The following is a 12,017-nucleotide window of genomic DNA, read 5'->3' as shown; positions in this document are numbered from 1 at the left end:
CAGTCATCCAGTACAGGGCAACTAAGCTCTTATCCGCCTAGCAACATGCGAGCGTTTGATTTTAAGAGGTCAAAAGTTAAAACAAATGCATAGGAATATATGAATCTAAATTATGTTGACACATGTCTCAGACAAAGACGGAAGCGTTTGTATTATCTCACATAGCCAAGTCAAGCTTGAGATATTACTGAACTGAACTTGAAAACTTACTAAAGACTTTCTTTGGTTTCTGTTTGTTAATGGCTAGACATATACAGAGGGTATACATTGTATATAGTTACATGTATAGACGAATCGTTTTTTAACGTATTCTAAATCGAAAGTAAAACTCTCATTCCATTCTATGCTAGGCATGCACGTATTGTAAACTACGTTAATTCAAATTCAATGCCGCTTTATTTCCTTTATTTGATATCATTGAAGCTATTTTGATATAAGCTTACTTCTGTATTATACATTCGAGTTTGGTGTTAATACACCTAGTGGAAAAGCATACGCTACACAACCCAGTATGTCTGTCAGGTTCCCACGTCAACAGTTTGTTAGCTTTGCTTGTCGAGTTCAAAGTTCATCCACAACCGATTTGTGATGCAGCTTTCTAGCGCATATATGCTCTAAGTACTTGTCACTGCAAACAACATCAAATGCACTAAGCAAACTGTACTGGAATCGTGTTATAATAAATAAAGTACTGTCAGAAGTTTGAATCCTTTCCAAAGTGGTATATCGTTTTGTTGTGTGTTGCGCTTTATAAGAACTGTATTATTATATTTATTATTAGTTGAAAAGGTGAAAAATCCAGGTCAACAAATCAATGTTACTGAAATCATGATCCCATATCAAAATTATGAACGTAGGAATATCTCTTGCCAATGCAATATACCATCAAACAATTTCACACCCTAAGTTCTACTTTTACCTTACTCTACATATTGTTAGGTCATAACAAATATTCTTTATATATATTGCAGTCGGGAATGTTATGATTTCATATCACGGTTTTTCTTTGATTATACATTGCACTAAGATTTAACTGATATCCGTTATATCGCTTTAGGCTTTAGACTTGAACTTTGATAAGTTTTATTTGCATGCGGCAGACTGCGAATTTACAACGATATGTAACAGTTTGCGCGGAGAACTCAGGACTTGCATATTGTATTTCAACAATAAAAACGAGCAAGGTTAGTATATTTTTAAGTTTAAAATATTTTAATATTTTAATGTTTGCTTTTAACAGTCTCGTTAGTTAATATTTCACAAAAGGCAATCTTCGTTTCATCGGAATAGAAACAGCTGAGATGAAAGAGAAAAACTCTTTAAGAAATAAAGAACAACAAGGTAATATTGCATCGGCTAATGCTACTCTTATCTTGAAGTATTCGTGTTGCATGGAACGTCTGTAAGTCCTTTATTGGACAATGGCTCGAACAACAAAACTAACCAAACCTAAAACCCAAACAATAATAATAATAATTGGTGAAATCAATACTTACAATTCCATTTTGAAGAAACTTGTAAGATATACAAAAAGGGGTCTCCAAATGGACGCCATATTGATTACGGATGGAAGCCTTCTTCAGAACACGAACTTTGATCCCTGTAAATACCGAACACGAACTATACATGTATACATTCATATCTTTAAGGTTTAATGATAAAAGGCACAAATACAAGTAGTGTTTTTGTATATGTTAGGTTGTTTTACATATTCCAGGCGGTTACTGCTGGCCTTAAAAAAAAACTGGCTGGGCTCCATATGAGTTTAAAATGACATTGATGAGACAACCGATATTGTTCATCATAAGTTTAGTTGTGGCTATTTTTGTTAGCATCTATACGTGTTACAAACATCACATTACGACACGTATGCTTAAGTGTAAACATCATACTTTTAACTATCACTCTGTTAACAGGAAACTAGTCAAATGGCTATTGCTGATGTTGTTGCGGTAGAATTTGAGAATATTGTACTGAAATAAAAATGTTATGACAAATGTTTTTGTATTTCCTTTTTCACTTTCTATCAGGTGGTATCCATCATGAATTTGTCGTTTTGGATTCTCGGGATTGTTTTATACCTTCAATGTTCTGGTATGTACAACTTTCTGATGATATATATCGAGTAATAAACACTGCATAAGAACCCGCAAAGAGTATAACAAGAAGCAAACACATATGTTATAAACCAAACTTAACGAGATGTTTTTTTTAAATCTTAATTAAGTTTTTATAACAGTTTTAATGTATTCAAGATCCATTTATTTCCTGCTAGATTCTGACGGACTCAGTGAGTGTGATCCACTTCAATATCTCGGGATTGGACAGATGGGAATAATAAAATGCTCATTTGATGCAAAATTTTACAGTGTATTCTGGTATAATTCAAATGACACTGTTAATGATGAACCGATTTTGAATTTTAAGGAGAATGTAAAGTCAGGTCGTGGTTATTTGTCAGGGGAGTATGACGTCGCAGATGATGGATCTCTCATTATAAATGAGACTACACTACAACATGAAAGAACATTTACTGCTCTGTTATTCCGTACCCGTTCGGAACCCCCGGAAACTAACACCGTCAGTGTAATTATAACGGGTGAGTAATGATTACAAAATTAACAAGATTGCACCATTGCCAGGTTTCTTTTTGTATCAGACGTCCGTACTTTATTGTTTACTTGTCAATGTGGTGTTTCAATTATCATAGATAATTAAATTAAATAGCAACACCCAATTACCATGATCAATGTGATATAAATAAATGTAACGGACCACTTCACCAGCTGCTAATAATAATCTTAATTCATTTTGAAGATGTCAAGTCATATTTCTAAAAAAAAACAAGGTTGAAGTATGAAACAACTCTTAATATGTTATCATCGAGTCAGATGCGAGTCAATTTTTGTATTTTATTTATTTATTGCTATGTTTACTTTCTGTCACGGAGAATGACGAATTGTGTATGTGCTCAATCTAAGTTCCTGAAGCTCTGTAACATGACCAAATGTTTGCACCGGATCAAGGTGAAACTCTTCCTCAGTATACAGATCATATTGAAACCAGAGAATACGAAATGACAAGCCTCTTCACCAACGGGGATAGCTGACTTATGTTTCTTTTAATGCCAACTACACTATTACTTTGTGTATACTACATTAGACTATATTTACTTTCAGTTACACCTTCAACATCATTCCCTGTGATTGATACATGCGGCAACAACATTCGACTGTGTTTCACGCCTGAAGAACAAGGGTCACAAATTACATGTTCAGTTGAAAATAGCAAGCCAGCAGTAACACTTAATTGGGTCACGCGAACTGATCAAGGTGACTCTAACATAAGTGCTCAGGTAACACAGGTAGTTGAAGAAAAATCTGCATATTCCTCGTTTTCAACTGTTGCAATTGGTCAATCAAATACATTCGTATTGTCACTTCTTGTTTGCAAAGCTACCTATTCACCCGAACTTCTTATGTCCAATGAATCCAGTGTCTTGATTCAATATGGAGACTGGAGTTCCCTCTCTCCTGAAATACTGAAGAAATGGGCTACCTTAGGTTCCACAGTGGAACTCAGTTGTTCCCAGATGAATATAGACTATCTTGTTTGGAGGAGACAATCAAGTGATTTGTTAGAGACTACAGCAATTGCAGTGTTTATTGGAGTAAAGGACGTACAAGTGTTGGCCCAAAAATACACGGTAAAAGGAAATGGAACACTGGTGATACATGATGTGGAAATAGAACAGGAAGGCTTGTTCGTTTGTATTTGCCACGACGGAGAAGATTCCGCTGTCATAATGTACGATCTCTCAGTTTACAGTGAGTATACACTACTATAATAGTAATTATTGTTTCTATCATTTTCCTTCTTACAAAATACTTCCTGGTAGGTGTAAATGCAACTTTCTTATGTAATGTACTTCCTTAGCAATAACTTAATGTTCAATTTATTAACTTCTTACTCCATTTAGTAATTCCACGACCTACCAGTCCAGTTGTAAACGGATGTCCCTTAGATCAGTACTGTGTTCTGGAGATTGGAAGCTTTGGCACATTGGTGTGTTCACTTAGCGGTGTTCGGCCTGAGCTTGATCTACAATGGAAAACGTATTTCGGAAGCGACACCAAAATGATATCTTTCTACGATGAAGGAAGAAAAGTAACCCAAAGTGGAGATGCATTCAACATCATTCTCACTTCGAAGTATCGCTTGAATGAAATGTTGAAGAATAGACTGACCTTGACGTGCGAAGTGTCTGCAAACAAAACACATTTCCTCTATAGATCAACGACATTTGAAGTAGTTTTCAAGGAAGGTAGGCAAACATCTTTTATTTAAAAGTAGGTCCCGGAGTCTTCAATTGAGTGTTTTTTTAAAAATAGTAAAAATCTCTATTTACCTTTCAGGAAAACGGAAGATACTAATATCTTTATCTGAGAGTCAGATAGTCCCTTCCCCATAAAACACGAAACTATTAGTACAATGAATTAATATTTTAGCAGACTTGACCACTCGCGGTTGCTGCTATTGATATCGCTAATTAAAGTAGTGATAGATTGATGTTTCATATAGAAACTCATGATGATAAAATAACGTGTTTATTTAAAGACACCTTCTCCAGACAATCAGCAGTTAAGGAATCATCGCATTAAACTCGTGATCATTTAATTTCATTATTTGACTACTACATTTCAAAGTCTCTTCTACAAAATTATTGGGAGATATAAAATTCTGTAACATTTTGCGTTTTTTGCCAGAACATGATACGGAAGCGAATTCATACACTAATAGTGACGATACAGTGGCTGATATGAATAGGAGACCAATCGCAGTGATAGTAGTAATATCGTCTTTTATTGCTCTCATATTCATCGTCGGAATCGCTGTCGTCCTTATTTGTAGAAAAGGTGTGGAGACTTTCTTTCATTTTTCCATTTAATTTTGAACAAATTCCATAAGACTTTTTTCTTTAATCTGTTTTCTTGTATGACAAAAGTAAGTTGACCTGACGTTTCGATCCTAGCAGGAACTTCTTCAGAGGCACTCTTATATGACAGTTAGCCTCACTGCTATTTTAGATATAAATTGTCAGATAGCAACCGTTTCTTCATTGCACAATTTATTTTAAGACAATATCAAGCAAACTAAAAACATTGTCAATAAGTAGGGTGTACGTAATAACTAAAGCGCATTATTTCAAAAGACATTTAAGATGTATAAATCAAGCTGGTTCCAATTCCTTTGCTATAGCAAATTACAATTGAACATTGTTTTAAATATTTAATGTGTGGTGGTGCAGCTAGTTTGGCAACTTATTTGCGTTTGAGTGTGACGGTATTGCTAAGTATAACTTTGAATACCTTCAACAAGATTTTGCTACACTTTAGCTTAACCCAATTCTTTATTCCTTAGGAAAGAAAAACAAATCACGAATGCATGAAGAAGATGTTGACCAAGAACAGGTATCCGAAGCCCTTTTTTTCTGATACTTACATGTTATGTGTGTAAAACTTAATCATTCGGGTTTCAGTTGATGGTCAGAGTTACAACAAAATTACTAACACTTGTCAATATTCCCATTTGATTTAACTCCATCAATGTGTTCCATCTAAGAAATTAGCCTCCATGTATCCATTCAATACTCAGTAAATGTGGATCAAATGTGCTAAAGTTCTAGAGACACAATACGTACGTTTCATTTTTTTTTCAAAGTACATTAACTACCTTGCTTTTGTCGAAGGCGTGTCACATTAATCTGTAATATCGAGTGTGTGTTTGTTAACTTATGCCAACTGCATTTCTTTAAATAGTTTACAATTTACAACGTCTTAGTGAGTATTGTATCTTTCATTTTCAATAGATGACATCCATGCTGCCAAATAAAGCCGACGACAATTCAATTTCTGGTAACAAAATATAATTTCTTTTCATTGAAATATATTCGTTACTTCAAGCAACATTTTGTTTTTAATCAATTGGTGAGACACAAATATACGATCGGTCTCAGATATGTACCAGCAAAAGCTGTGTTCATTCAATGGATTTCTAACTTTATCTTGACTATCAGAATTGTAAAGCAGTGGATGATTAAATTACGACAATATGTTCTTCTCTATTGCATTACTTTGCATTAAGATGTTTAAAATAATATTTAACAGATAAACGTCATAACATCGAATGGAATCGACAGTCAGTTGATAATGTAACAGTAAGACGTACACTAATCATAGTCCTCTTTTTTCTTAAATAGCTAAAACTGAAGCATTCATCAGTCAGCTACGGGTTGGCTACCAACGAATTTGTAATACGATTACACCAATACCTTTTGCACGAGATGGGCTGTATGGTGTTGACGTTGTGTATGTCGAGGGTGGTATGAAAATTAAACATAGGAAATCAGATGGGACAAGTCATGGTAATTGGACATACTTGAACAGCTATAATGATTTATTCACTGATTCCCTAGTTAAGTCGAATTTTCTCGTTATTGAGGGCGATCCTGGGATCGGAAAATCAACTCTCGCTGCAAAACTCGCAAGTGACTGGTGCACAAGTAATCGGTCATCACCTCTGAAAAACTTCGAACTTCTCATATTCATTCGTTTGAAATATTTGACAAATATGCAATCATTCTATGAAACAATCAAGCAGTTTTTATTACCAAAGGACACATTAATAAGAAATGAAGACATTGAAGAAATACTTCGAAAAAGTAAATCAGTTTTGATATTACTTGACGGATACGATGAAGCACCCAGTAAAATACTTGATACGAAAAGTGACATCTACCATATTTTGACAAGAAATATGTTTCAGCAATTTACAGTTATTTTAACAACAAGAACAAATTGTTTTCCAAGAAATATGTCCCCAGGAGGGGACATCTTCAGGTTGACAGGATTTAACGAAGCCGCACGTCGTGCTTACATTCTGAAGGTGGTGGGTGATAAGGACGCTAAGGCCGCTGAGATAATCATGGAATGTCTGCACGAAAGTCCCATTCTTGGAGAGTTTTGTCAGATTCCTTTATTCTTTGTCTTGTTCACGCATTTAGCAAAAAGGGAAGATCTGACCAAAAGTTTCAGTACAGTGACAAGCTTTTTTCGTTTCATAATATCATGTCTGCACCAGCGTCAGAAACTGAAGAACAACAACACAGAATATGAGCAGTATAACTGGACTGATCACAGCCAGCTCGATAAAGCAGCGTTCGAACTTCTAACAGAAACCGACAAACTCTTTTGGATAAAAGAAGAGCTATGTGCTAAAGTCGGGAAAGAGTTTTATGAGCACTACGTTTGCATTGGGATGCTATTAGGCGAGGAAACATTGCTGCATTCTGTTGATGCATCCAGTTTAAACTCTGAGATACCTTGTGCAATAACAAAAGTAACTTTCTACCACAAGCTATTTCTTGAGTGGCATGCAGCACATTATATATCGCGATACGCGGATAAAGCCACAGCAACCGAACTGAGAAGAACACTGAAGAACTTGGATCCGTCGAATCTTCAGTATGTCTATCGCTTTGCATGTGGCATAAACCCAGAGAGTGGGGACAAAATCATCAAGTATCTTAAAAGCATAGAAGATGGCGAAACGTTTGCAACATTGTGTATTCTAGAGCAGACTGGAAACACCGAGTCCATTGAAAGCACTCTTCAAAATTTCTGTTCAGAAACTGTTTTAATAAGCTCAGAAAGCAGTCGTTTGCTACAGCAATCAATCGTGCAGCTTATCGATATTGCATCCAGAAAGAAGGTAACTATAGTTTGTTTTCTAATTACAAAAGAATGTTTTGTATTCACATGTGATGATGTTATTTTGTCAATTTAATGCACTATGCATTTGATTGTAAAAGACGAGAAAGACACAATGCTTTTATTTAACACATTGCTGGAAACATAGTTAAACATTAAAATAATTGGGAAAAAAATCTGCCTAATGAGTGGTTAGGACTTTTTGATACCGTTTACCTTTCTTTTTTATCTCTTGCATATTTAGGTAGCAATTGATTGCTTCCATTTAGAGAACTGTATCAGCAGTGTCAATGTAGGAAAAGAACACATCCAACTGACATCTGGCTTACATGTAGATAAATTTCAGTACATCAAGGAGCTCAAGATTACTGAAATGGGAAGGGAATTTATCTTGGACACAACCACTAGTATTCTGGAATTCTGTTTACTATGTGATGGGTTGCAACAATTGACGTAAGCAATTTATAGTAATGTATATGATCACATATATGCGTGCCTGCTTCTTTGTTCTGTACCTATTGGTTAATCATCTACGTTCAAAATGATTTGTGATTGCTTCTCTATATTGAATGAACACTGTCGTCCTATGTTTGTAAAGCTAGAAGTACCATACATTAACAACTATATTGTTAATTAGACGAGTCATTTTGATGAAGTACATTTTGTTAAACAGATTCGACTGTTGCCTACTACCTTTCTCGATTGAGGGCAACGCCTTGATAGGAAAGCTGCAACAAGAGGATATTACTGGTAAGTTTAAATAGACTACATATGTGAATTTGAAATTATCAGAAATGCTCAGTAAATTAAAAAACTTTCACTGTGTCCTCTCTAGAACACACTTTTTCTTTTCTGGAAGTTTTAAAATGTAACTGTGTTCAATAATTTGCTCCATAGTTACGTGGATACCGACGGCGACTTGGTATTCGTTATGTACATCAGGAAAATGGAAGGTGAGTAAAGTCATTTAATCACTGATTAACAGAGTTAACTGAGGATGATTGTTAGCAACATTGACCAAGAGAGTCAGAAGATTTCAACTAATATGCACTTGTCAAAAATAAATAAATAAAACAGCGGCGAGGTAATATGATTTTCAAGTAACAATTTATAAAAACAAAACAGTTATGGAGAGAATTAAAATATGAAAGGATACTACCTTTTAAACAAAAATTAAGCACAAAATGTTTTGAGCTTATCATATTTTCTGTATTTCTTTTTTAAGCAACGATATGGAGAGAAGATGCTGACGGAGACGGATTACTTGAAGGAGGTAAGAACACACTTGTAGTAATGATTTATTACACTTTACAAAGTCGTTGTTGGAGGCATTTCTAACAAAAATTACCCTCCGCCAAACAATACGATGTAGCATTAGTTATTTAGCATAGTTATTAAGCATTGGTAAGCTCCTGGAAGCAATCTGACTGAACAGGCGAGAAAACAACGTTTGTGGACAAACTGGATAAATTCTTAAGCAAAACGTGAATATCAATATTAACAGATTAAAGAGTTAACATCCTTGCTTTTTTTGTCTTTATACAGGTTGAAAAGTTTCGTGAAGAATGGAGGTGCGTAAAATGACTTTGATGTAATATTATATTATTAGTGTAGATTTTGTGTTAGGTGCTTATTGTGGTCAAATTTTACAAGCGGCCAATTTATAGTTCAAATATATTCCCTCCACATTTGCTAGTTGTTGATTTTCTGTCACTTCTTCCCAGTGAGTTGATGCAGGCTTGAATATTTAGTGTCCTAAAAATATTGATAGTTTTGACGCCATATGTTTCTACGGTTATGCTGAATTCAGTTTTCTGTTTTATTTAAGAATGAATACGGAAACGTGCAAAACACTAGATCGTAGTATATAAATTCGGAGTTTTTTATATTGCATTTTTATTCAATAGTCATAGTTTCATTGCTTTCATCACATTTCTTTTCTCAGCGAGACACCTTGGCAGAGTTCCAACACGGCCAATTAAAGATGAACGTAAACAATTACCAAGTCATCATTGAAGAGGAAATATCGTTTTATAATTGAGAAGTAGTTTTCACCAAAAACATTTAACTCTTATCTTATCATTATAACTGCTCCTTGTTAGTTACAACTGCACTAAGTGTAATAATTGAGATGAATTGCTGTTCTGCATAAACAAAAGCTTTGATTATTACCAATCAGGCCAAAACATCAACGAGTTACTAGATGGTTGCCATGTCCTTAGATCGTCGTTGATCAATTTCCAAAATACATTGTCTGTTTATAGCTTCATGCATCATCAAAAGCAAATAATGCAAAGATGAAATTCCCAAAATAGTCCCAGAGTTTTGAACTATTGGGCTTACATAAACTATCGGTAAATTACTAACACCATCCAGTTTTGAATCGCAATATAATTCTCAAGTGGATGCTTTACTGATAGCATGTCACTTTATCATTACTATAGTAACAACAAAAAAGCTAAAGGACTTTCATTTTCACTATTCTTAGCATCATAAACAAAGCAGACAAGAGCTCTAGTGGATTGTTTCTGTTGTTCTCTTCATTTTTACTTTTGTTGCTTTTATTTGGTTTCAAAAGGAGTATGGGTTTCAAAAGGAGTCTATGTATACAACATAGACAAGACAACTACTTTCTTCATTTATATTGTAACATTTTGAACTACATTGTGATACGTTCTAGTCTCAATTGTTTTTCGTATACTGTAAGTAAAAAGATAAACTCTCATTCCGTTTTTTCCAACTGACAACAGAAAAGAGATTACAGTATTCAAAGTTAAATTAAAAGTTTATCTTTTACTTTCCTATAACTCCCGTCAGTGAATTTCCTCGTTTGGTTATTATGTAATTATTGAAGTCTGAGTTTGCAGTGTGCTAATTGTTATGCGAAAGGATAATTTATTATGAAGAAGCCAATACAACTGGTTTCTAATTGTTATACCGGTCAAAGAATCTATATATGAAAAGCGTTTCCATAAGGTGCAGAATAAATTCGGGGTCAAACAATGTTAGAGCATCTAACACGTAGAGGTTTAACTTCAATGTCGATAACTAACAAACTCAAATCATTTGAACAACATATGGCATTCTGTAATAATATTATTTAACCATGTCTACTACTCGCAGCCACTACGGATTAGCAAAACATGTTAGTTCTTACATATTAAAAATTGAATATTTACTGTTAAAGTTCGGGATGAAATATTTCTTACATGCTTAAAAGGTCTTTGGTTGAAAGTATCATATTTAACAATATCCTCATATTCTCAGTGTATTAGTAGGTTAACAGTACGGTGAAAGCATGTTAAAAAAATGTTTGTCAAGTACAAAAATGTGTTCCCGCATACGATCAGTTAACTTTAGTACTCTAACTTACTGAAGGGGTTTGTTACCACTGATAATGTTAACGATATCAACTGCAACATTTTTTACATGGAATATAAGTATGCTATGCTAATTTGTTTAATTTGTAAAATATTCGAGTCGTTGAACAAATATAGTATGCTTTTTTAACTGCGAAGTGGTGATTGCTTCAACACTAGAATGGGGTTGCGTGTGTGATGGTTTTACATCTCAGAGTACTTAACTTTGTGATATTTTCATATAAAAAGAGTCATGTGATACATTCCATTGGTGAGATCTAGTTTGAAATGCACACGAATCAACACACACACAGACGCATATCAAAGTGACGAAGAAACGGGCGTCACTCCTCCCTTTTTACTTGCATTGAGTAAAGCGTATCCACACAGGTTCACAGTTGTTTATTGCAATACAAAGTCCAATCATATATCTACTTATGGTATGAACCTTACACAAGGTATTTATGTATACTAACAGAATAAATATTAGTATCATAAATTATCAAATAAATCAACACCAAGTCAAACATTGTCTTTTGGTTTCGATTTGGTGAACATATCTATAGCATGTACACACGTTTCGCCATCCTGGCATCTAAAGACAAATTCGTGGTTCTTCAGACGTGCCTTACATACCACAATTTTTTTCGTTATAATTTTATAAGTTAACATTTGTAAGGTGTGGCAAAGAAGGTTTAACATTTCTCTTTTGGAAATAGGGGAAGCAGTGCTAGGAGAAAATCAAGGCTATACATTTTGCATAGTAACTATTTTTGGGTTGGTTTAGAAGTTTCTCCATTTTCGCGAAACAGCTAGAAAGGTGTACTAACAACAGGTCATCTAATCATATACATATATAGTTTAGAGGCTAAAAACTAACCAGACTCTG

The 12,017-nt window shown here is 34.4% G+C and overlaps 1 protein-coding gene across 1 annotated transcript; it reads left to right on the top strand.

Annotated features, from left to right (window-relative positions):
• The first annotated feature begins 1,076 nt into the window (after positions 1-1,076).
• On the top strand, positions 1,077-10,306 carry LOC139977236 (uncharacterized). Its single transcript, XM_071986483.1, has 15 exons — positions 1,077-1,184; positions 2,031-2,094; positions 2,276-2,599; positions 3,180-3,827; positions 3,980-4,324; positions 4,767-4,916; positions 5,422-5,471; positions 5,870-5,915; positions 6,260-7,770; positions 8,014-8,222; positions 8,443-8,519; positions 8,667-8,722; positions 8,995-9,042; positions 9,315-9,340; positions 9,715-10,306. Exons 1-15 carry the CDS (start codon positions 1,092-1,094, stop codon positions 9,749-9,751), a joined length of 3,684 nt encoding a protein of 1,227 aa, XP_071842584.1. The 5' UTR covers positions 1,077-1,091; the 3' UTR covers positions 9,752-10,306.
• The last annotated feature ends 1,711 nt before the right edge of the window (positions 10,307-12,017 follow it).

The sequence above is a fragment of the Apostichopus japonicus genome, chromosome 12, assembly GCF_037975245.1.
Source record: "Apostichopus japonicus isolate 1M-3 chromosome 12, ASM3797524v1, whole genome shotgun sequence".
In the NCBI taxonomy this organism is placed as follows: domain Eukaryota; kingdom Metazoa; phylum Echinodermata; class Holothuroidea; order Aspidochirotida; family Stichopodidae; genus Apostichopus; species Apostichopus japonicus.
This window is presented reverse-complemented; position numbering and strand designations above follow the sequence as displayed.